The following is a 27131-nucleotide window of genomic DNA, read 5'->3' as shown; positions in this document are numbered from 1 at the left end:
ATACAGATAAAAAAAAGAGGACTAACAAAAAAATGACAGAGAACCAAACAATGGAGTAGAATCCTAAGTTTTAGTAGCATTTCATTTCCCTTATTCCACTTTTCACCTCTACTGTTAATAAAAGCTTGTTTACATACCTCCTCCTCAGTTACAGTATTAATTTCTCTAGGGCAGAGCATGCATAATTATGTATTCACTAACATACATTAAAATATGAACATAGAATATTTCATTTTTTAATTGCTCAGAAAGTTTTTGTCAAAGGAATAGACATAAAGGAAGAAGAGAGAGTTAAGGAAGAAGCCCTGTTGAGGGCTTAAGAGAAGCTGATGGCCGAGTCAGCGGGCCAGGGAAACACTGGCATCCAAACTGCAGCAGGTATCCCAAAGGTCCGAAGGTGCCCTTGGACTTAGCAAGCTGAAGAAGTGAGACATCTCAGTATATCCAGCAAATTATCTTTTTCATGACCTCAGTCACAAGCTCAAATGAATGTGATCATTTGTCCCAGCAAGTTCAGCTGATTTAGTGAAGCTTTTGGGAACAGGTCTTCAGCTGCATCTCAAAGAAGGAAGAAAATGAAAACCTGCTGGGTATAGAGAATGCAACCTACTATTTTCTAAGAAACTTTAAAAATTCATTTAAAATTGATTCAAAATAATTGTGATTTAAATTCTATAATATTATTTCAAGAAAATAAGACACATTAAATAGAATGGTTTTTTAACAAAATAATTTGTAACTGACAGTAACAAAGGCTTTATTTTCTTCTTGCAAGCCTAGGTTTTTCAGTCTTGTGATAGAACCTGGTTTTTCTTTGCTTTATTTATGTTTGTCTCTGGTGTCTGTGTGTTCTGAATTGCAGGTTGTTGCTCTGAAGCAGAGCTAGAAAAGCCCAGAGGCTTTTTTCCCACTCCACCATATCCACCGGATTATAGAGGAAGACTGGAATGTTCTTGGGTGCTCAGAGTTTCACCAAGCATTATGGCAAAATTTACCATTGAGCATCTGTCACTCCTGGGGTCTCCTGTGTGTCAAGACTCAGTTCTAATTATTTATGAAGAAAGACACAGTAAGAGAAAGATGGCAGGTAATCCTTCCTGGCATATAAACTTTGTGCTAGGAGTCTTGGTCCATATAGGCAGCTTATGATCAGGAACGAGTCTGACTTGGTAATAATGTTACCAAAATGTTGATCCATGTAATAGGAATGCTTTTTCCCTGGTAAACACTCTTAACATTTTCTTTATTATTATTATTATTATTATACTTTAAGTTCTGGGTTACATGTGCAGAACATACAGGTTTGTTACAAAAGTATACACGTGCCGTGGTGGTTTGCTGCACCCATAAGTCCGACATCTCCATTAGTTACTTCGCCTAATGCTATCCCTCCTCTAGCCCCCCGCCCCCCAACAGGCCCCGGTATGTGATGTTCCCCTCCCTGTGTCCATGTGTTCTTATTGTTCAACTCCCACTTATGAGTGAGAACATGTGGTGTTTGGTTTTCTGTTCTTGTGTTAGTTTGCTGAGAATGATGGTTTCCAGCTTCACCCATGTCCCTGGACATGAACTCATCCTTTTTTATGGCTGTATAGTATAACATGGTGTGTATGTGCCACATTTTCTTTAACCAGTCTATCATTGATGGCATTTGGGTTGGTTCCAAGTGTTTGCTATTGTGAAGAGTGCTGTAATAAACATACATGTGCATGTGTCTTTATAGTCGAATGATTTCTAATCCTCTGGGATGGGATCGCTGGGTCAAAAGGTATTTCTGGTTCTAGATCCTTGAGGAATCATGACACTGTATTCTACAATGGTTGAACTAATTTACACTCCTACCAACAGTATAAAAGTGTTTCTATTTTTCCACATTCTCTCCAGCATCTGTTGTTTCCTGACTTTTTAATAATCGCCATTCTAACTGGAGTGAGAGGGTATCTTATTGTGGTTTTAATTTGCATTTCTCTAATGAGTAGTGCTGTTGAGCTTTTTTTCAAATGTTTGTTGGCCACATAAATGTCTTCTTTTGAGAAGTGTCTGTTCATATACTTTGCCCACTTTTGGATGGGATTATTTGTTTTTTTCTTGTGAATTTGTTTAAGTTCCTTGCAGATTCTGGATATTAGCCCTTTGTCAGATGGGTGGATTGCAAAAATTTTCTCCCATTCTGTAGGTTGCTGGTTCACTCTGATGAGTTTCTTTTGCTGTACGGAAGCTTTTTAGTTTAATTAGATCCTATTTGTCAATTTTTACTTTTGTCACCATTGCTTTTGGTGTTTTAGTCGTGAAGCCTTTGCCCATGCCCATGTCCTGAATGGTATTGCCTAGGTTTTCTTCTAGGGCTTTTATGGTTTTAGGTCTTATGTTTAAGTCTTTAATCCATCTTGCGTTAATTTTTGTATAAGATGTAAGGAAGGGGTCCAGTTTCAGTTTTCTGCATATGGCTAGCCAGTTTTCCCAAAGCCATTTATTAAATAGGGAATCCTTTCCTCATTGCTTGTTTTTGTCAGGTTTGTCAAAGATCAGATGGTTGTAGATGTGTGGCATTATTTCTGAGGCCTCTTTTCTGTTCCATTGATCTACATATCTGTTTTGGTACCAGTACCATGCTGTTTTGATTACTGTAGCCTTGCAGTATAGTTTGAAATCAGGTAGTGTGATGCCTCTAGCTTTGTTCTTTTTGCTTAGGATTGTCTTGGCTATACAGGCTTATTTTTCAAAAGCATTTCTATACACCAATAACAGACAGCCAAAGCATGAGTGAACTCCCATTCACAATTGCTATAAAGATAATAAAATACCTAGGAATACAACTTACAAGGGATGTGAAGGACCTCTTCAAGGAGAACTACAAACCACCGCTCAAGGAAATAAGAGAGGACACAAACAAGTGGAAAAACATTCCATGCTCATGGATAGGAAGAATCAATATTGTGAAAATGGCCATACTGCCCAAAGTAATTTATAGATTCAATGCCATCCCCATCAAGCTACCATTGGCTTTCTTCACAGAATTAGAAAAAAAAAAACCTTAACATTTTCAAGTACTTTGAATTGAGAAAGCAAATATACTTAAGGTTGAGTGTGTGTGTGTGTGTGTGTGTGTGTGTCTGTCTGTGTGTGTGTTTGTGGTGTGTGTGTGGGGGTTGGTGGGGGGGGAAGGCAAGAGGGCTCAACTTCTTCAAACATAGTGGAACCATGCCAGAATGCTGGAAGAATATATATTGTAAAAGAGCAAGTCAGAAGATGGCTAAAAATAGAGCAGGGGAGGAAGGTGAATGAAAAAATAAAGCAAATTACATTAAAGCTTTTAAAGTGGCAGGATTGAAAAGATCTGGTGAAAACATGCCAGCCCTCATTTTTTATTTCATGCACAGAGGAACCTGTTTTTGTTAACAAAACAAACTTGCCTCCTCCTGTTTGCACAGGTGTAATGAAAGCTTTTTGGCTTGCAGTAAGGAGGGAGGTGGGAGGTGATTGAAATAATTCAGTTAATGAGGAAATCTGGAAAGAAAGAAAGTTTGTGTATGTCATTGTCTATGTGTGTGGTATATATTTATGCTTGATTTCAAAGTGCATAGAGGCCAGAGAAACTGCTCTGAGGGGTGGGGTTGTTTTCTTAGGATAAACTCCGAGAAATTAAATCACTGGGTTAGAAAGCAAAAATGTTTGCTTAAAGAATCTTTCTTTATGAGTACAATCTAATTTAGACTACAGTGACACAATTAATTAGCCTAACTGCTTGGCACATTTTCCCCCTAGAATCAGATCACCTCCTCCATTCCCCTTGATTAGAACTGCTCCAGGGCTTCTTGCAGCTAGAATAAAATTCACACTCCCTGGAGGACTCCCTCTCCATCAGCTCATGGGTTCCCAATACCTCTCATGCTCACCTTAGGACCATTGTCTGTCTATTCCCAGCACTTTGAAGAGCTCCTCTCATCCTTGTGCCTCATGTCCTCCAATTCTTGATGGAATGTCACCTTCTTAATGAGACCAACCTTGACTGATGTAAGTTGCATCACGCCCCTGCCTCCAGACTTCTCAGTTCCCTTTTCTTAGAGCACTTATTATCTTCTAACACAGGGGTCCCCAACCCCCGGGCCGCAGACCAGTACCAACTCGTGGCCTATTAGGAACTGGGCCACACAGCAGGAGGTGAACAATGGGCAAGCATTACCACCTGAGCTCTGCCTCCTGTTAGATCAGTGGCAGCATTACATTCTCATAGGAATGTGAGTTGCACATGCAAAGGATCTAGGATGCCTGCTGCTTATGATAATCTAATGCCTGATGATCTGAGATGGAACAGTTTCATCCCCAAACCATCCCTCCCACTGTTTGTGGAAAAATTGTCTCCCACGAACCCAGTCCCTCGTGCCAAAAAGTTTGAAGTCCAGGGTTAAAAGATTAGAATCTAACACATTATGATTTTTTTCATGATTATGGCTTATCTGTGTCTTCCCTATTGAGTATGAGTTTCATGAGAGCTGGAATTTTTGCCTGTTTGTATCAAGAAGCCTCAGTGCCTAGAACAGTGCCCAACACATAGAAGGCACTTCATAAATAAGTGAACAAGAGAATAGTCACCTCCTCAAAGAGGGCCTCTCAGTCTAAAGTAGCATCATCCATTCCTTCCCACAGTCATTGTCTGTTACATTGGCTTTCATTTCATCAGTGGCTTTCATTTCATCAGCAGCTTTGATCTCTCTATGAAACCATCTTCATTTACGTGACTAAAATGAAAGCTCCATGAGAGCAGAGACCTTGCTATCTGTTCCCTTCTGTATACTTCCAAATGAGGTCAACACCTAGGGACTCAGAACATTTTCTTTTTCATGAATTTTTGCTGAGTTTGTTTTTTGCATGAAGTTAAATTACTCTTCAGAAAGGCTAACTTAATTTTCACTGCCATTAGCAGTGCCTAGGATCTTCTTTCACCATGCCCAGAACCTAATATGTCAATTTAATAGGCAAATTTCCTTTAAAAATAATCATTAATGGAGATAATTTCTTTTTTGCTTTTTTTTTTGTTTGTTTTAGGACTGTGTCTCCCTATTTTGCCCAGGCTGGCCTGAAACTCCTGGACTCAAAAGATCCTCCTAGTTCAGCCTCCCAAATACCTGGCATGTACTACTGTACCCAGCTTATTTTTTATTTTTATTTTTTTGCAAAACAAAACACTTTTTTTTAATTTTTTTTTACAGTGTATTCTTATTTTTTTTTCTTTTTATTTATTTATTTTTTTATTATTATACTTTAGGTTTTAGGGTACATGTGCACAATGTGCAGGTTTGTTACATATGTATCCATGTGCCATGTTGTTTTGCTGCACCCATTAACTCGTCATTTAGCATTAGGTATATCTCCTAATGCTGTCCCTCCCCCTCCCTCCACCCCACAACAGTCCCCAGAGTGTGATGTTCCCCTTCTTGTGTCCATGAGTTCTCATTGTTCAATTCCCACCTATGAGTGAGAACATGCGGTGTTTGGTTTTTTGTCCTTGCAATAGTTTACTGAGAATGATGGTTTCCAGTTTCATCCATGTCCCTACAAAGGACATGAACTCATCATTTTTTATGGCTGCATAGTATTCTATGGTGTATATGTGCCACATTTTCTTAATCCAGTCTATCGTTGTTGGACATTTGGGTTGGTTCCAACTCTTTGCTATTGTGAATAGTGCCACAATAAACATACGTGTGCATGTGTCTTTATAGCAGCATGATTTATAGTCCTTTGGGTATATACCCAGTAATGGGATGGCTGGGTCAAATGGTATTTCTAGTTCTAGATCCCTGAGGAATCGCCACACTGACTTCCACAATGGTTGAACTAGTTTACAGTCCCACCAACAGTGTAAAAGTGTTTCTATTTCTCCACATCCTCTCCAGCACCTGTTGTTTCCTGACTTTTTAATGCTCGCCATTCAAACTGGTGTGAGATGGTATCTCACTGTGGTTTTGATTTGCATTTCTCTGATGGCCAGTGATGATGAGCATTTCTTCATGTGTTTTTTTGGCTGCATAAATGTCTTCTTTTGAGAAGTGTCTGTTCATGTCCTTTGCCCACTTTTTGATGGGGTTGTTTGTTTTTTTTCTTGTAAATTTGTTTGAGTTCATTGTAGATTCTGGATATTAGCCCTTTGTCAGATGAGTATGTTGCAAAAATGTTCTCCCATTCTGTAGGTTGCCTGTTCACTCTGATGGTAGTTTCTTTTGCTGTGCAGAAGCTCTTTAATTAGATCCAATTTGTCCATTTTGGCTTTTGTTGCCATTGCTTTTGGTGTTTTAGACATGAAGTCCTTGCCCACGCCTATGTCCTGAATGGTATTGCCTAGGTTTTCTTGTAGGATTTTAATGGTTTTAGGTCTAACATTTAAGTCTTTAATCCATCTTGAATTAATTTTTGTATAAGGTGTAAGGAAGGGATCCAGTTTCAGCCTTCTACATATGGCTAGCCAGTTTTCCCAGCACCATTTATTAAATAGGGAATCCTTTCCCCATTTCTTGTTTTTGTCAGGTTTGTCAAAGATCAGATAGTTGTAGATATGCGGCATCATTTCTTAAAAAATAATTGCCATTATCTTTTGTCCATTTTTTAAATTTGAGTATTATTATTTGTATTGCTTTATGAGCTTTAGATACAAAGATATTTTTCCTTTGTCGTGTTTATTCTTAATGCTTATTCTTAATGTTGTCATAAGTTTATTGTTAATGCTTTTCTTTGTCATTAACTTATTCTTAAGCTTATTCTTAGTATTGTCATTTGCTTTTGTGTTGTTTATTATGTTAATGTAAAAATTTTTTAATTTAGTTGTTTAAATGTATCCATACATGTCTTTGATTTTTATCTCATTGCTTTCATGCTTAAAAATTTATTCCCCATTCTGAGGTCAGAATCTTTAATTAAAAAAAAAACTTTTAAAATCATGCTGAAATATATTTTCTCATATGGTAAAGTGACTCTATACCTGCTTCCTTTTTTAAAAAAAAAGTCTTTTTCTTCCCAATTGATAGCACTATTTCTATAATATACTATATTATTATACAGAGAGACACATTTTCTGGGGAAACTTGCCTTTATCATGATTACCTATTGAAAACCGTGCTTGACTTCATTGTAGATTACCTGAGGAATCCCTATAATTTTCCAACCTAGCCTTTCTTTAATTTTTGAAATTGTCAGCTTGAACTTTGTGGAATTGTTCTGTCCCTTCAGATTATATCCAGGAGAACAGCAAGACTGTAATGGAAATATTATTCTTTACTTAAGTTGTATAGCATTCTTTACTGTAAAATGCTATATTTCTCCCTGTTAAAGGTAGCAATTCATTTAAAAGTTACATTCACTTCTATTTGCTACAAATAAATATTAGGTCATTCTTCAAATAGTATTTCACCATTGTATACTTTAAAATGCCAATGAATGCTTTTTCTTCTTTTCTCTTTCTTGGCTCTAATCCCCTCCCTCCTTTCATCCCTACAAGTATTTGTGAAGAACCTACTATGGGCCACAGACTGAGTCATGTTGGTTCTGAGGATTCAGTAGTGAAAAAAATAAAATTTTCTTCCCTTATCAAGCTTATATTCTAGCAGGGAGAAAACACAAAATAAGATAAAATAAGATAAAATATATGCTATCTTAAATGGAAGAACTAAGGAAGAAAAAATGAAGTGGGAAAGGAGAAAAGAAGTATCTGGGATGTCGGTGCCACATAGTTGTATGTAGTACAATAAGCAGATATCTTTCTGAGCAGGTGACATTTAAATAAATGTTTAAAAATGATAATTATTCTTAATGTAGAAGAGTTTGATCCTAAGAAACTCACAGGTTCTTTCCACATGTGCTTAATCAGCCCTTTGAATCATTTTAGAATTATGATTATAATTTTCCTTCTATCTTTGACTTAGGTTCTCAAAGCAATCAATAAAAGACTGACTATAGGGAAATAATAAATTTTCAGGTAAAAAATGTTTTCCATCATAGATCTTCATGGTGAGGTATTTTTAATAAGTAGGTTACTTTTCTAGGAGAAAAAGGTCACATCAGTCATTTTAAAGATAAAATAATTTACTACCTACTGTCCTTCAGGAAGCACTGCAACATAGTAGATAATGATGATACTGGATACATGGACCCAAGTTGAAGATCCTAGCTTCCCACCCCACCAGTTTGTGACATTGAGTGAGTCACTTGTGTTCTGGAGTCCTGTTTCCTCATTTTACAGAATAGAATCAATTCCTACCTTGTGGGTTAAATTAATTGCTCTGCCTAAAATATAGAAACTGCTGTAAAATTTTCATTCTTATTTTTTACTAGAGTTTACTTTTTAACCTAGGTGGATTACATGGGAGAAGACTTTACTCAATGACTTTCATGAGTCCTGGACCGCTGGTGAGGGTGACATTCCATGCCCTTGTACAAGATGCATTTGGTATAAGCTATATTGTCTTGAAAGTCCTAGGTATGTTTGCTTATTTTATACATTTGTAAAGGCTACAAAAATCAATATTACTCTATTTAGGAATATTTTCAAACATTTACAGCATTTTGAAAGAAATTATATTTCTGCGGGGAAATGAGTATATGTTTGAAAGGAAAATCAAGTCACCTAAGATTTGATCAGGCCCAAAGGGGAAACTGCTCAATGGATGACTTGATTGAATTGTATATGATTTCTGAAAATGGCTAAGATATGTTGGTTGCAAGATAACTTTTGTCTGTGGTTGCAATTTTATACCACAAAGAATGTTTTCTGCAGCTGTAATTCTTGTGGCTCAGAAGATTTGGGTTCTAAATCTCAGATGGCTGTTTAGCTCTAGACAATTTATTATCTCTGATTAGAATTTTCTTTGCAGTGATATAATAAAAGATTAGAGTAAGTTTTGGAAACAAACTACACAACTATTAGATTCTAGCATTATAAGTGTAAATGCTTTAATTCAGAGTTGTCAGATTGAACTTTAGAACATGTAATTAGTGAGTTTTTTTTATTCTTGATGTAGACAACTGAAAGCTAGTTTCCCCGCCTTGGCACCTAAAGGCATCGCTGAGAATATGTTTTTCTAGACCTGTGTATACTGCATATTTGGAAAAAGTTAAATAAGTAATAAAGCATTTATATCATATGAAAGTTTTCTCTTGGAAGAATATATTAAGAATACTGCTTTCACATGGAATTAGGCAGTTAACAGGTATTATCTATAGCTGTGTTCTATAATCTTCCATCGACCCTGGGCTGTGTCAGAGATCATTCTGAGAGATGTGTTTGTTCCCTATACCTTTTGAATATTTAAGATGGACAAAATTTTCAGTGAAACCAACCACCTCCCAATAATTACTTGTTTTCCCAGGACAATTAGGGAAGAGAGCTGTTTACCTTGATCTGAAAAGGCATATAGGGAAGCCTATCAAAAATTGGTTTTATTCTCATTTTCTCTGCTTCCTGTTCTTTTAGGTCCAAAGGGCAGTAAAATAACCAGACTTTCCCAAAGTTCAAACAGAGAGCACTTGGTCCCTTGTGAGGATGTTCTTCTGACCAAGCCAGAAGGGATCACGCAGATCCCAAGAAATTCTCACAGAACTACTATGGGGTAAGGAAGACATGATTATTATAATGGAAGAAATGTGTGGAAAAAATTGCTTGACTGACATCAACACTTGGTATTTGCTTCAAACATTATTCTTCACCTTTTTTCCATAAAGAATAGACTCTCAGGTAACCCCTAATCTATGGCCTTTAATATGGAAACAAAACAAAACAATATAAGGATGTTCTTGTTTATAAATTGTACTTTCTCAACAAAATAGACCATGTATTAGCAAAGTGAAAAGTCAAATCTCTACAAAGAATGTTGGAGGCTGATATAATGTATGTAAAATATTTGGGCACATAGTAGATACTTAATAAATGATGTGTGGGAGTTTGGGGTAAATTCTGGCACATGTAGGTCCTTCAGATCTTATAAATTTTCACTGAGAATTTAAAACAATACTCACAATTGGTCAACCATTCGTAATGTATGAACTTTACAAATTTTGGCAAATTACGTATTAGATAATAAAGTTGATATAATTTAAAGTACAAATCTTTCTCTCTCACAACCATAAGGAAACAGACACAAAAAATAAGGCTCACTGGAGGTCAATAACATTGATGCATTAATTTCTGAGCAAAACTAACAATATATTCTGTTTAGAAATAATTTCTGACTTTGTTTCATCTATGCCATAGTTGCCAATGGAAGTTAGTAGCCCCTTTAAATCACATCATTCAGCTTCATATTATTAACTTCCCGATGAAGCCAACAACTTTGGTCTGTCATGGTCATCTGCGTGTTTACGAAGGATTTGGACCAGGAAAAAAATTAATAGGTAACTGATTTCCCATGAATCACTATGCTACTGATTTTTCTCTGATGAAACATGTTTAGATTGTTTCGTATTCAGTATGTGGCTTACATGTGACATACACTAGTCTCTTCTTATAGGATGTTGAAATAGATTTACTGTTAAACTTTTGCCAGATTTAAAATTAAGGTATAAAATCTCAGGTTTAGTTAAAAACAAAGTCCGACAACGTTTCTCACATGGATCATACCTAGATTAAAATTGCTCAGAAATACTAAAAATAAAGAATGAATGAAGCAGTTTTAGACAAAAACACAAGAAAATTAAGACTGTAAAATTAATAAGGCAAAATAATCACAGCAAAAGGCATTACATGAGTTTATCAATTGGTAGTAGTTAGAAGCCTGGTTACTGTGATTTAAACTCATTATTTTCAAAGAGAAATGCGGACGCACTGCTAGTTCAACAATTGAACTCCACCAGCACTAAACGTACTTCAATTATTTTGGCTTTTCCTAATGTTGCATAATGGCTATTTCAGTTCTCATCATTACAGTGATGAAAGAAGAGACAGGGAGGATTATCCCTATCAGGAAAGCAAACATGTTTCCAAGAATCCTGTAGCAGACTTAAATCTCTGGCCAGAATTGTCACATGGCCATGCCTGACCAGAAGGTGACTAGAGAGAAGGGAAATGGAAAAGGATTTTGGGTGGTCAACCAACATTTCTGGACACCATGGGATATAGAAGTCCAGAGTTCTGAAATCTGGTGGTTCTGGGTCCATATCTCAATTCTACCACATACTAGTTCATTGACTTTGGGAATTATCTCAAATCTTTCTAATACTCAGTTTCCTCATTTGTGAGACGAAACACCCCACCACCATGCACACTATGGTCTATGAATTCCCAGTTTACTTAATCAAGGATACCAATGCGTAATGAAGTAAAAGCCCAGAGAAAGAGGATGTGTGGCTTTTTGCTGGCCTTTGCCTTCCTAAGAAGGGCCCAGATACAAGTGTCACTCTCCATGCAGGTAGGGCCCTCTCAGACTGGGTAAAAAAGCCAATTGCTAAACTGCTGTCTTTTTTATTCTTCAGATTTACAGTACCATCCTAGAAGTAAGTGCATTAAGAATATTTGTGTTTCTATTTAGGAGAATGTTAATGAGCACTGAGCTTTCTTGGTTCCTAAGACAGTTCAGCACCAAGAAGACCACAGCTTCTTGTGGGGAGACCGCAGTATCTATGAAAATGATGTATACTTCTACCTTTCTTGCCTTACAGAACACCTGTTACCATGCACTGCCTCATGAGGTTGTTTTGAGAATTAAATAAGAGAAGGCATGCTAATCAATACTAAGAAACCAAGCTTGTGTTTTATTTGGATTAGAAATATCTATTCTGATTCCTGCTCTTAAAATTGGGCTGCTTGGAGGAAAAGTTTAGACTGTCTCCCTATTGCCTCTTCTATGGGTGAAAGGGCACACAAAGATTGGAAAAACAAATAAATAAAGAAGGGGACAGGGAAGGAAGAGTACATTAGCAATGTCAATTATTACTTATAATGTTAATCAACTGTCTGTCTGTTCTTTACTTATAATTAATTCATAAAACATACTATTTTCTGTTTCCTTCTCCCCAAAAGTTTCATGACTCTATTTCAATTTCTCTAAATGAGGTTTACGAGCTCTGGGGTATAGGAAAGGAAAAAAATATTTCTCTTCTACCCATCTATCCAGAGGAACAAATCCTGTGATCAGAAGTTTAGAACTTATAGCCCAACCTCTGGGTAGGGGAGAGGGACTGGAAATTGACCTAATCAGCAATTGCCAGTTATGTGGTTGATCATGTCTATGTAATGAAGGCCTCATAAAACCCCAAAGGAGAGTTCAGAAAGTTGGGTTGGTGAACACACGGAGGTTGCTGGGAGGATGGTGTACCCAGAAAGAACATTGAAGCTCTGTGCCCAGTCTCCATATCTTGCCCTATACATCTTTCATTTGACTGTTCCTGAATTATATCCTTTGTAATAAATAGGTAAACACAAGTAAAGTATTTCCCTGAATTTTGTGAGTTGTTTTAGTAAATTATCAAACCTGAGGAGGGGATCGTGGGAACCTCTGATTTATTCTGGGCAGTCAGTAGCACATGTGACAACCTGGACTTGCAATTGGCATCTGAAGTGGGGAGTGAGGGCAGTCTTGTGAAACTGAGCTCTTACCTGTGCAGTCCGTGCTAACCCAAGGTAGATAATGTCAGAATGGAACTGAATTGTAAGATACCCAGTTGTTGTGGGGGGAAAAATCCCATACATCGGGTGTGAGAGGTGAAGTACCGAGAGTAGCAGTAGTTGTAGTAGAGATAGAGATTTTTCCTTTAGTTGGTGTAGAGAAGTTTGTTTTTAGTTTTTTTGCTTTTTGTTTTTTGTTTGTTTTCTCAGACCATCTTAGCTTCATTCTCTGGAACTCTGGCAATGATACTGACAAAAGACATATTAAAAAGAGAAAAACTGAATTTTATTAACACATGTATCATGCATATATGGGAAAATTCAGTGGTGAGTAACTCAAAGAGGTGATTAGAACTTGGGCTTACATAACATCTTAACAAAAAGAACAATAAATAAGAGAAGTGACAAAATAAAGAAAAAGGACTTTGAGCTTCTAAAGGCAAAGGACTTTGAGCTTCTAGGGGTGGCATATTGTAGGAAGGTGAATATATTGGGGACAGTTGTAGAAAATAAAAGTTACTTTAGAAAGATTTGTTATGTAGATTCTTCTGGTGCCGTCTCTGGGCTGATAAGAGTCGAGATTTGTCTCTAATTAAGAATAGTTCTGCCCTTCCTAGTGGAGACAGTGGGAGGGCAGAGAGTTTTTCTTCTGTCTACATTTCATTTTCAATTGCTTTCTACTGAAAATAACCCTTGTGCCAGGGTGGTACAAGGGTTCTCAACCGCCTCTGGGTTAAGTCAATGCTTGACCTCAGCAGATTATTTGATGAAATTTTGACAGAACCAAATAGGATTTATCCCAAGAACACAAGGAAAATTGAATATTAAAATGTATTATATATTAAGATTTTCTACTGTAAATTAGAAAAAATAGATACAAATTATATAGCAATTGTAATCTTAAAACCATAGCAGTAAAATGTAGAAGATATAAGGGAAAAGTTACTTCAATTACATTTAGTAATAAAAGCCATATGATAACTAGGTATAACCCTAAAATTTGAGATTTATTGTTCAAACTATGTAACTTTATTAGGGTGTATGTGTGGCCACACAAATACATAAAAACACACAAAGACTTGCATAGATAAAAGTACCATATTCCAAAACTGAAAGATATATCACTCATATTAATTCAACACAAATTAATTTAAAAATATATTTTCCAACTAAATCCCAATGGAATCTTTTTTCTGGAGGGATGAAGAGGAAATTAACTCCAAAGTTTATCCTGTAAAGTAAATTGCACTAGCTGAAAATCTGTTGGGGAAAGAATGGCCAAATGGTTAAGGTAGAATTGCTCTATCAGATATTATGTGATTGAAAATAGATTAGAAGGGGCCCTAGAAAATTTAAGACCATTGTGTGTGGTTAATTTGGCATTATCATTCAGAAAATGTATAAAATTATTCTTCACATCACACAATAGCTGATAAAGGAGTTAGTATTCCTAAGGCATTAAAAGTGGAAAATATTGGTAGTTAACCATATGGAGAAGGACTTTCTCATATAAAAGTAGTAGAAGAAAACAAATTAATAAGTTCCTGTGTAATTAAAAACTCTTCTGCCTCCACAGAAACAAAACTAAAAAGCAAATACATGGGATTTTCAATTATGCTGAGAAAAGTCTGAAGTAATTAATGTAAGAAGTGTTTACAGATCAATAATAGAAAAGCTAAAATCTGTAAAATAAATTTATAGGCCCTAGATACCTTTGACTTAGTCTTGATTAAAGTTAAACCAGAGATCCCGTGCCTTCTGTTTTCCACTTATTTTTCAAAAGAATGACACACTGTTGACCCAAGTGCTTTGGAGAACACAAAAAATCCTGTGGTTAAACACAGGATTAACCATTAGCCTCTTTTGATAGATAAGAAAGGTTACTGAATATTTACATACCAGTTACTACACAATCTAAATTAAATCTCTTGTTTCTTGTCACAATGAAATTGATCCTCTGGCCATCTCTTTACTAAAGAGGGCAGAGTTTTCCTGTAATCATGGAAAGCCTACTAGTTCTTAGGATCCTTGATGTGAAATCTTGAAAACTATGAGTGTTATAGCAAACTACATTTACTAGAATGTTTATTTCAGAAAATATTGTGTATGATCAGTTAAACTTAGAGATGGTTTTGAAGCGAATTATCACCCTTACGATAATTCACCCATGACTATGAATTCTTTAGAATTAGAGGATTCATAATATTAAAAAATTACTAAGTACAATAAATAAGAGTCTAACCAATTTCAAATTACAATTCAGAATCACTGTTGTCCATGACATACCCTAATTTTAAAAATGACAAATTAAGAGGTGAAGCCAGCTGGGCTTCTGGATTGGGTGGGGACTTGAAGAACTTTTCTGTCTAGCTAAAGCATTGTAAACACACCAATTGGCGTTCTGTGTCTAGCTAAAGGTTTGTAAATGCACCAATCAGCACTCTGTAAAGATGCACCAATCAGCACTCTGTGTCTAGCTACAGGTTTGTGAATGCACCAATCAGCACGCTGTAAAGACACACCAATCAACACTGTGTGTCTAGCCAAAGGTTTGTAAATGCACCAATCAGCACTCTGTAAAATGCACCAATCAGCGCTCTGTATCGAGCTAAAAGTTTCTAATGCAAATTATAGACATTGGATATCATAGAGAAACATTTGCCATTATATTTAATTCTGAATATTTATTGGAATTCCCTCAGTACTTAAGATTAATCCATTCACACTCATTTTTTTTTTTTAATCAGCCAGCAGGCTTTACTGCCCATTTTTCCTTTTTTTTTTTTTTTGACATATTAATTGAAATACAATTTGGGAGGCATTTCCATTAAAAACATTTTACTTAATTTTAGTATGATAATGTAAGAAGTGTTGGAAAAAGAAAACAGAAGAACTTTGCATCAAATTTAAGTTATATAAGTATATCATAAGGGACTAACATAAAATAGAAAAAAATCTCACATTTAAACCTAGAATTATTCAGCCCACCAACAAATTGTAGGAATATGCCAGGCACTGTTCAAAGAAATGAAGATTGAGCAATGAGCAAGACAGTCCCTGCCATAGTAGCACTTACAGTCTAGTAATGAGATAGTCAATAATCATATAAAAATATATAGTATATTAAGTTACTGTGTTAGTCCATTTTCATACTGCTATGAAGAAATACCCGAGACTGGGTAATTTATAAAGAAAAAGAGGGTTAATGGACTCACAGTTCCACACAGCTTGAGAGGCCTCATAATCATGGCGGAAGGTGAAGGAGGAGTAAAGGCACATCTTACGTGGCAGCAGGCAAGACAGTGTGTGCTGGGGAACTGCCTTTTATAAAACCGTCAGATCTTGTGAGACTTATTCATAATCATGAGAACAACATGGGAAAAGCCCACCCCCATGATTCAATTACCTCCTACCGGGTCCCTTCCAAGACACTTGAGGATTATGGAAGCTACAATTCAAGGTGAGATTTGGGTGTGGACACAGCCAAACCATATCAGTTATAAAGAAAAAAATACAGTGTGCCACAAAAATATATAACAGAGGAAGCTTGTTTACTTCGATGGAGGATGGGGAAGGGAATCAAGGAAAACTTGAATTTCTCTTTTTCTAGCAAGACTCCATGGAAGTTATTTATACTCACTGTCTCCCCTTTTGCCCTCTCATTTTTCTTGAATTTATCCTCATATGGCTTTATGTTTTTCCTACCATTTCATGGACACTGTTCTTGCTGAAGCTATCAATGACTTCCACAAGTCCAGATTTGGTAGTCCTTTCTCAGTCGTGACACAGACGAGCTCTCCCTCCTCAAATCTCACTTGTTTTGGTCTCCAAAAAAGGAGAGCTCACTGGTCTCCTTCAGAGTCTTGGCTGGTTTTTCCTCATTTTCTCTATCACTGTCAGTTGAGGTGTCCCAGGACCCAGTCTTTGACTCTCTTCCTTTCTTTACCTATACTCCTTCCTTAGTGATCTCACCCATTCTCTAGCTTTAAATACCATCTATACAGTGATAACTTCCAAATTTATATCTCCAGTCCCAGCTTCTTTATTGAGCACTAGCACTGTATATCCAAGTGCCTCCCCTTCCACTTGGCTGTCTAATAAGCATCTCAAACTTAACATGACCAAAATTGAACTCTTGATTTCCTACCTCTGCCTCCAAACTCTTCCTCCACCAATCTTTCCCACCTCAGTAGATAGCAACTCCATTTTGCTAATTAATTACTCAGGCCATTAAACTTGGTCAACCTTGACTTCTCACATTCCGTGTCAAGTATAGCAAATCAGTAGGTCTTTCAGTAAAACAGATCTAGAATGCTACTACTTCTTAACAATTCCACCATAATGTTTTGGTACAAGCCTTCCTTTAGCCAGTTTTATGTGTAATAGCCAAAGTGATCATTTTAAAATGAATAATTGAGATCATGTTTATAATCCAATGTTTTCCTAACTCATTCATAGTAAAAGTCCTTATAGTGCCTACAAGATGCTATAGGATCTGGCTCTTGACTGTCTCTTTGATGTCTTCCCCTGCTACTTTTCCCAGTGCTCACTTCATACCCAGCCATGCCAACCTTGCTGCTGTTCCCCAGCAAGCATGCCCTCTGCTATATCTCTGAAACCTATAACTATGCATGGTAACTAGTGCTCAAGAATTGTTTATTTGAATAAAGGCAATGACATTTCAGCTAAGGCAGAGTAGGAGTGGAAAATAAGGAGGTAGCTCCTTAGCTGATGAATGGGTTAAGAAATGTGTCTATTTTGCTTAGGTGAATCCCCCTGCCTGAGAGCTAATGTATGAGTAGGGGTTAACTCAGGTAAGAGACTCTTATTACATATATTCATTCTGTTTTTCAGATAAACATAGAAAACCTTTAATGTAGACATGTTTTTCATGACAGAAGAATTATAATAGATTTATATACCCCATGTGTGAGGTTTATTCAAGATCTGACTCATTTTGTATTCTTAAGATTGCAGATAAAATATGCTATGAGAAATTATGTCTGTGAATAAAAAATATAGAGCCATTATAATTTATATGAGGTAGTTAGTAGCATGGAAAAATGGTCACAATAAATTAGATAGGGGAAAAATGTTATAATGGTATAAAATGGAATACAATTTTTTAAACATATACAGCATAGAAAGACTTTGCAAGATTTACATTAAAACATGAATATTGGTTGCTTAAAGGAGGGACTGTAGGAGGATTTTGTTTTTGAGACAGGGTCTCACTCTGTTCGGACTGCAGTGGTGTGATCAAGGTTCACTGCAGCCTCAACCTCCCAGGCTCAAGTGAACCTCCCACCTCAGCCTCCCAAGTAGCTGGGATCACAGGCACACACCACCATTCCTGGCTAGCACTTTTTTTTTTTTTTTTTTTTTTTTTGGTAGAGACGAGGTCTTGCAGTTACCCAGGTTGGTCTCGAACCTCCTGGGCTCAAGCAGTCTTCCTGCCATGGACTCCGAAATTGCTGGAATTACAGGTGTGAACCATCGTACCCAACAAAACTTTTTATCTCCTCCTTTGGACTCTATTTTTGAAACTTTCTACAATGAGCATATATGCATTGCTTTTATAATCAGAATAAAGAAATATGTTATAAACATTTAATTGGATGTATTGACCCTGAATGTTCTTATTCTATATTCCATGAGAGGAAAAATTAAATACAATGACAGCTTTGGGAGATTGCTTGGTCCCCTAGCAAACCGTTTCTGCCTGGCGTCACAGGGCTACTCTGGGAGGGCAGCTAGAGGTACTGGGAAAAGGCCACATGGAAATCTCCAACTGAACTTCGTAACAATTTGAACTGATCAAGAATCCTCCTGGCCAGAACTCAAGGGAGGGTGTGAATCTGGTGTGCAGACTCCACAGGCAGGAATAGAAGGAACGCCATACTTGATTTCACAGCTGGGAGGTGGGTAGCCTGGGACAAATTCTCAGCCTCACTCAACCACTGCCTGGAAACAGACGCAGTGCTGTTGGAGGGGGCACGGTGGAAGTGAGACCAGCCCTTTGGATTGTGTGAAGCTGGGTGAGGTCTGTGACTGTCGGCTCTCCTCCGATTTCCCTGAAAACCTGCGCGACACAGCAGAGACAGTCACAATCCTCCGAGGAACATAATTCCATTGACCTGGGAACCTCACCCCAATCTCCCACAGCAGCTGTAGCAAGACCTGGCCAAGGAGAGTCTGAGCTCAGACACACTTAGCCCTGCTGCCACCTAATGTTCCTTCCCTACCCACCTTGGTCACTGCAGAGGGCATGTACTCTTGGGAGTTCTAGGGCCCCGCCTACCACCTGTTCCTCCCCATTCGACCACAGCTGGCGCTCTCTGGAAAGTGCCACGTCCTGGCAGGAGGCCAACCAGCACAAAAATAGTGCATTAAACCACCAAAGCTAAGAACCCTCACAGAGTCCATTTCACTCCCCTACCACGGCAACCAGAACAGAAATTAGATAAACAGCAATACAATAATAGCGGGGGACTTTAATACTATGCTGACAGCACTAGACAGGTCATCAAGATAGAAAGTCAACAAAGAAACAATGGATTTAAACTGTACCTTGGAACAAATGGGCTTAACAGATATATACAGAAAATTCCATCCAACAACCACAGAATATACATTTTATTCAACAGCGCATGGAACTTTTTCCAAGATAGACTCCAAGATACGATAGTCCACAAAACAAGCCTCAATAAATTTAAGAAAATCAAAATCATATCAAGCATTCTCTTAGACCACCGTGGAATAAAACTGGAAATCAAGTCCAAAAGGAAACATCAAAACCATGCAAATACATGGAAATTAAATCACCTGCTCCTGAGTGATCATTGAGTCAAAAACGAAATCAAGATGGAAATTAAAAAATTCTTTGAGCTGAATGACAATAGTGACGCAACCTATCAAAACCTCTGGGACACAGCAAAGGTGGTGCTAAGAGAAAAGTTCATAGCCCTAAATGCCTACATCAAACAGTCTGAAAGAGCACAAACTGACACTCTAAGATCACACCTCAAAAAAAAACTAGAGAAACGAGCAAACCAAACTGAAACCCAGCAGAAGAAAGAAAATAACCAAGACCAGAGCAGAACTAAAGAAATTCAAACAAACACATAATACAAAAGATAAATGAAACAAAGGCTGGTTCTTTGAGAAGATAAATAAAATTGAAAGACCATTTGTGAGATTAACCAAGAAGAGAGAAGATTCAAATAAGCTCAGTTAGAAATGAAACAGAAGATATTACTAATGATACCACAGGAATACAGAAGATTATTCAAGGCTGCAGTGAACAGCTTTATGCACATAAACTAGAAAACCTAGAAAAGATGGATAAATTCCTGGAAAGATACAACCCTACTAGCATAAATCAGGAAAAATTAGGTACCCTGAACAGACCAATAACAGGCAGTAAGATTGAAATGATAATTTAAAAATTACCAACAAAAAAAAGTCCAGCACCAGATGGATTCACAGTAGAATTCTACCAGACATTCAGAAAAGAATTGTTACCAATCCTTTTGACACTATTCTACCAGATAGAGAAAGAAGGCGCTGTCCCTAAATCATTCTATGAATCCAGTGTCACCCTAATGCCAAAACCAGGAAAGGGCATAACCAAAAAAAAAAAAAAAAAAAAAAAAAAAAAAAAACAGACTGATATCCCTGATGAACATAGATGCTAAAATCCTTAAAAAATACTAACTAACCAAATCCAACAACATATCAAAATGATAATCCACCATGATTAAGTGGGTTTCATACCAGGGATGCAGGAATGGTTTAACATACGCAACTCAATAAATGTGATATGCCACATAAACAGAATTAAAAACAAAAATCACATGATCATCTCAATAGATGCAGAAAAAGCATTTGACAAAATCCAGCATTGCTTTATGATTAAAACTCCCAGCAAAATCAGCATACAAGGGTCATACCTCAAAGTAATAAAAGCCATCTATGACAAACTGACAGCCAGCATAATACTGAATGGGGAAATGTTGAAAGCATTCTCTTTGATAACTGGGACAAGACAAGGATGCCCACTCTCACCACTCCTCTTCAACATAGTGCTGGAAGTCCTAGCCAGAGCCATCAGACAAGAGAAAGAAATAAAGGGCATCCAAATTGATAAAGAGGAAGTCAAACTGTCGCTGTTTGCTAATGATACAATCGTTTACCTAGAAAATCCTAAGGACACCTCCAGAAAGCTCCTAGAACTGATAAAAGAATTCAGCAAAGTTTCTGGATACAAAATTAATGTACATAAATCAGTAGCTCTTCTGTACACCAACATCAACCAAGCAGGGAATCAAATAAAGAATTCAATCCCTTTTACAGTAACTGAAAAAAAATAAAATACTTAGGAATATACCTAACCAAGGAGGTGAAAGACCTCTACAGACAAAACTAGAAAACACTGCTGAAAGAAATCACAGACAACACAAACAAATGAAAACACATCTCATGCTCATGGATGGGTAGAATCAATATTGTGAAAATGACCATACTGCCAAAAGCGATCTACAAATTCAATGCAATCCCCATCAAAATACCACCATCATTCTTCACAGAATTAGAAAAAGAATTCTAAAATTCATATGGAACCAAAAAAGAGCCCAGATAGCCAAAGCAAGACTAAGCAAAAAGAACCAACCTGGAGGCATCACATTACCTGATTTCAAACTACACTATAAGGCCATAGTCACCAAAACATCATGGTTGTGGTATAAAAATAGACACATAGACCAATAGAACAGAATAGAGAACCCAGAAATGAAGCCAAATACTTACAGCCAACTGATCTTCGACAAAGCAAACAAAAACAAAGTGGGGAAAGGACACCCTTTTAAACAAATGATGCTGGGATAATTGGCTAGCCATGTATAGGAGAATGAAATTGGATTATCACCTTATACAAAAACCAACTCAAGATGGATTAAGGACTTAAACCGAAAAGCTGAAACTCTAAAAGTTGTAGAAGATAACATTGGAAAAACCCTTCTAGACATTGGCTTAGGCAAAGATTTCCTGACCAAGAACCCAAAAGCAAATGAAATAAAAACAAAGAAATAGCAGGGATCTAATTAAACTAAAGAGCTTTTGCATGGCAAAAGGAACCATCAGCAAAGTAAACAGACAACCCACAGAGTGGGAGAAAAATCTTCACAATCTATACGTCTGACAAAAGACTAATACCAAGAATCTACAACTAACTCAAACAAATCAGCAAGAAAAAAACAAACAATCCCATCAAAAAGTGGGCTAAGGACACGAATAGACAATTCTCAAAAGAAGATATACAAATGCCCAACAAACATATGAAAAGTTGCTCAACATCACTAATGATCAGGGAAATGCAAATCAAAACTACAGTGTGATACCACCTTACTCCTACAAGAATGGCCATAATCAAAAAATCAAAAAATAGTAGATATTGGTGTGGATGTGGTGAACAGGGAATACTTCTACACTGCTGGTAGGAATGTAAACTAGCACAACCTTTATGGAAAACAGTGTGGAGATTCCTTAAAGAACTGAAAAGTAGAATTATCATTTGACCCTGCAATCCCACTACTGGGTATCTACCCAGAGGAAAAGAAGTCATTATACGAAAAAGATACTTGCACACACATGCTTATAGCAGCACAATTGGCAATTACAAAATTGTAGAACCAACCCAAACGTCCATCAATCAACGAGTGGATAAAGAATCTGTGAGATATATATATATCATCTCATATGTATATATATATATCTCATATGTATATATCTCATGTATATATATATCTCATATGTATATATCTCATATATATATCTCATATATATCATATATATCTCATATATATCTCATATATATCATATATATCTCATATATATATATCTCATATATATATATGATGGAATACTACTCAGCCATAAAAAGGAATGAGTTAATGGCATTCACAATAACCTGAAAGAGATTGGAGACTATTATTCTAAGTGAAGTAATTCAGGAATGGAAAACTAAACATCGTATGTTCTCACTCATAAGTGGGAGCTAAGCCAAGCTATGAGTATGCAAAGGCATAAGAATGACACAGTGGACTTTGGGGACTCAGGGGGAAAGGGTGGGAAATGGGTGAAGGATAAAAGACTAGGTTAGGATGCCATGTATACTTCTTGGGTTATGGGTGCACCGGAATCTGACAAGTCACCACTAAAGAACTTACTCATGTAACCAAACACCACCTGTTCCCCAATAACCTATTGAAATAAAAAAATATATATAAACAATGATGAAGGTAAGATCATAAAGGAGGTAAGGAATCTGTGATATAGGGTTTGACTTGGCTTTAGTTAACTGATATTATGAACACATAGGAATATCCTTGCTGCTAAACATTGTCTGGTAAACAGTGTACTCTAACTTCTGTCATAACATACAGATGTTAATGGCCTGATTCTAGTTGCTTTATACTGATATATGGATTCATATGTCAGAAGCAGGAGAGACCTCAGTAAGATTAGGTAGTTGTGAATAAAGAGGTGGCTCTTTATTTGATGAATGGGTAAAAAAGACATCTGCTTTGCTTATGAGAATCCTTCTAGCTATTTGAAGTCTGTTCATTGTTATTCTTTCTATATATTTTATGCCTTTTAGACAATGTATATATTTTGTCTTTTTTCTTTACTAGATTATTGCATTGTGATTAAGGTGATAAGATTATAGATAAAGTAAATCAGTATTTAGGTGGCCCCAATGTTACATTATATAATACCTACAGTATTTGGAAATAGGCCCAAAATGTCACTGAATTGCTCATTTTTCTTTTCTCTTGACCCTGTGAACCTTAATATCCTTGTTTTGACTACCTGCGAGTGATCCAAATTTCCTTAACTTGTAAGTGTTAGAAATTTGAACTGTATGTGCTATGAGGCTAAATTTTAGGAGCTTCAATATCATTTATGATATTGAAGTTATATTTTATACAGTTATGGGGGAAGTGAAATATTACTATGGTATTTGCAAATTTAGAGAAGTCCTGAAGATCTTAGGTCACATTTCTCGAATGTGAAGTGTCAATTCACACACCTCTAGACTGAAGGTAATAATACCTATATCTTATGACTGTGAAACCTAAATAAGATCATGTATGAAATAGGAGTGACAAAAATAAATAGAAAAGTAGATGTGGTGTGACTTAATGGGTTTGCAGTTTGTGATTTAAGGTCAAAGAATTCAGTCTGCTTGCTTTTGAAGTGGGGGTCCGTTTTTCCAAACAGAAGTCATTTAAACATATGTAAGGATCTGTGGATACAAAGAAACAATGATACGAATTAATAAAGTATACTACAGTTTAGGTTTTAATGACCTACTTGTAGACATTCCAATTAGATTCAAGTAACTTCTCTTCTTGATTATTGCATATTTTTTCTCTTTGCCTCAAGGATGTCCAGTATTGGATTTGATTCCAGTGACTTCTGTTGAGATCACATCTCTTGATTATCCTAACAGTTATCTCAACATGCTGAATTACACTTGGACTTTTTATTCCACATCAGTAAATAAAATGAAGGCCATGACTAAAGACTTCATAACAGAAGAATCTTTGAACTGTGATTGGGATTACATAATATTTATGATAGACCATATCAGCCATCAATATTACTTTGTAAATTGATCTTTCTTAAATGGCCTACACTAACTGGCACCAAGTATTTATATAATGAATACACGTGTAAAACATGACCTACATTGGCCTTGGGAACAATAGCATTTGTTTTCAGTGATTTATTATCAGATCCTTCATCAGAATCCCAGAGCATTATTGAGCACAGTTGGATAAGCATGAGATCACACTCACTGGATCTTGATTCCTGCCCAATCCTGGCTTGTCTTGACTTTTTAGTCCAAAAATTCCTATCTCATTTAACCATTAGTTGGCACTCTTGTTTTTCTCCAAATGCCATATGTTTTAAAGGGTTTTATTTCCTAAATGGCATTTTTAGATGGTGACTTTTTTGAAAATGTATTTATTCAATGTTACCAGTATCAGGTTTTATACTCATAGTAGAGGTGGCCCTTTTTAGACTTCAGATAAATTAAAGTGGGGAAAAGCCCTGTTAGCCAGAATAATCTTTACTGATGAGTGATGCTGAGGACTAAGAAATTAATGGTTGGAGGTGCTGGGAGTCAAACTCAGGGCCTTGTACATGGGAAGCACCTGTCTACCACTGAGCTACACTCACTTACCAAGTTTGAATAATCTTTAGAAATGTATTGGTCATATGGTGTCTGTCATGCTTGAGCATTTGGCAGTATTCCATCATGAGACTGACTCATAGAGGGAAACTTTTTTGAAACATTTTGTAATCGAGTATTGCATCAACTTCTCTAGTTTACTCTTAGTTCTGCCACTTAGGACACCATTAAAATCCATTTATTGCAGAGGTCAAGAGGAGGATTTTGATGCTTTCTTTTTCCAGGGACCTTGACCCCTCCTATGATAGTCCCAGATTTATAACACCAATAAGTTCAGAATTTTTCTTTGAAGTTCCAAAGTTGCCTAACTTTCCTATCAGTAAGTATGGCTCTTATTAGATTATAAAGCAATTGGAGTATGGAGGAGGGGAAGATTTATAAGTTCAAGCTATTGGTTTTCCTTAAGATTAAACATGGGTCTGCATAGCACCATACTCTTCAACCCTAATTCCTGTCAATACCCTTTCACCAAAGACCCTAGAAATGTACCTGTAGTTGAACAAATTGTATTTAGCACTCATCGCAGAGAGGGAGTGTACACACCGTGGAAAACCACGGGGTATCTCAGTAAGAAGGTGTTAGAAAAACCTATTATAGAGTTAGAGCTTTGGGTAATTTTGGAGAGGGTCTAAGGAAATGGACTTTGTTCTGAATTGGTTTCTGTCAGGAAGTAGAGCAATTTTATGATCGCTATCTCAGTCAAAAGGAGGCCTGACTAGAGTAAGGATAAAACTGTAACTGGTAAAGCAGTAGCAGTTCCTCATTTTAGCCAAGAGAGGAAGGAGAGTGGTATTTTGGTGGTTGCACACAGCCGTTTTTTGTCTTACCTTATCATAGACTAGCACCATCCTGTCTGCTGTTGATGTCCTGTGAGACAGTGTATGTCCAGCAGGAAAATAACATGGTCCAGCTACAAGCATCAGACCAGGTTCTCTGTATGTCAGGGACTGCTTTTCTCTTTCGCACTCTTTAATATTCTCCAAACTGGTAAGATCATTCCTCTTTAAAAGCTCAGATTAATCAAAATTTCAGAGGTGTCAAATGATTACAAATGAGACAACCTGAATTTCTGTAATGAGCCTGTGTAATTCTATATAACAGTGAAGGGATTTGCATTTATTTGTGAGCTCACACAATTTTACTTCAATGAACCATGCAATTTCTGTAAAGATTTTGGACCTAATGAATATAGACCGTTGTTGCTACTCTCCTGGCTTCCCGGTTAGCTAGGCTATCACCCCATTCAAGCTGCTATAACAAATACCAGAGACTGAGGGGTTTCCAAACAACAAATATTTATTTCTCACAGTATGGAGGCTGGGAAGTCCAGGATCCAGGTGCCAGCAGATTTGGTGCCTGCTGAGGGCTCACTTTCTGGTTCTTAGGCGCAGCCCATTCTCACTGGGTCCTCACATGCAGGAAGAGGCCTCTAACCAAGCACATTCTGTCTCAAGTTTCACTTCCTCAATCATTCAAATGCTACCTTACCTGAGACCTCCTCTATCATACAATCCAAATAGCCTTCCTTAACATTTTCTTCTAGGGATTGATCATGGCCTAATGGAGTATTATCTTTCATTCATTTATAATTTGTCTCTTCTACCAGAATTAAAATTTCCTGGCAACAGAACTTTGTCTCTTTTGTTCTTGCTGTATCCTCAATGTCTGAAGCACTGCTTGACAAAAAATATTTGATTTTTAAAAGAAAAAGTGGAAAAAATGGCCCTGAATGAGGGAAGAGCTTGGTAACTTAGGGAACTGTCAGAGGTCAGAGTGACTAGAGATTGAGCAAGGACAGACTAGAATGAAGTGGGGTGGTGGAGCAGAGAGGCTTTCTCCAATTGTGCAGCTCAGGCTATGATAGTGAGTTTGGATTTTATTCCAGTTCAATAGGAGATCATCACAAGTTTTGACAGGGGAGTAATTTGAAGGCTGATCTGCAGTGACAAAGTGAATTGTGTCTACAGTTATGAGGCTCTTTTCTACACCTGCACTGTCTAATCCATGTTGCTATTTAAATGTAAATTAGTTAAAATGAAGTAAAATGTGACAATACCAACATTTCAAGTGCTCCGTAGCTACATGTAGTGAGTGACTACCATATTGGACAGCAAAGATATAGAAAGCTCCATCACTGCAGAAAGTTCTATTGCACTGTTTTAGACAATAGGTGATGTTGCTTTAGAGGAGGATAAAATAATGGAATGCATGTGAAGTAGGCAGATCTGGAGATAGAATGGAGAGGAGTTCCTGATGGATTGAATATGGAATTCAGTATGCAAA

General features: G+C 36.9%; 1 protein-coding gene across 1 annotated transcript in view; it reads left to right on the top strand.

Moving 5' to 3' along the window:
- Window positions 1–27131, top strand: part of OVCH1 (ovochymase 1) — a 99618-nt gene that overhangs the window by 52954 nt on the left and 19533 nt on the right. The window contains exons 22-25 of the mRNA XM_063640334.1: window positions 863–1087; window positions 8345–8470; window positions 9464–9599; window positions 10241–10380. Coding sequence (XP_063496404.1) covers window positions 863–1087; window positions 8345–8470; window positions 9464–9599; window positions 10241–10380 — 627 coding nt within the window. The remainder of the gene's footprint in view (window positions 1–862; window positions 1088–8344; window positions 8471–9463; window positions 9600–10240; window positions 10381–27131) is intronic.

This window comes from Symphalangus syndactylus, chromosome 5, assembly GCF_028878055.3.
Source record: "Symphalangus syndactylus isolate Jambi chromosome 5, NHGRI_mSymSyn1-v2.1_pri, whole genome shotgun sequence".
Taxonomy (NCBI): Eukaryota; Metazoa; Chordata; class Mammalia; order Primates; family Hylobatidae; genus Symphalangus; species Symphalangus syndactylus.
Note: the sequence above shows the minus strand (reverse complement) of the source record. Positions and strands in the feature narration are given on the sequence as shown.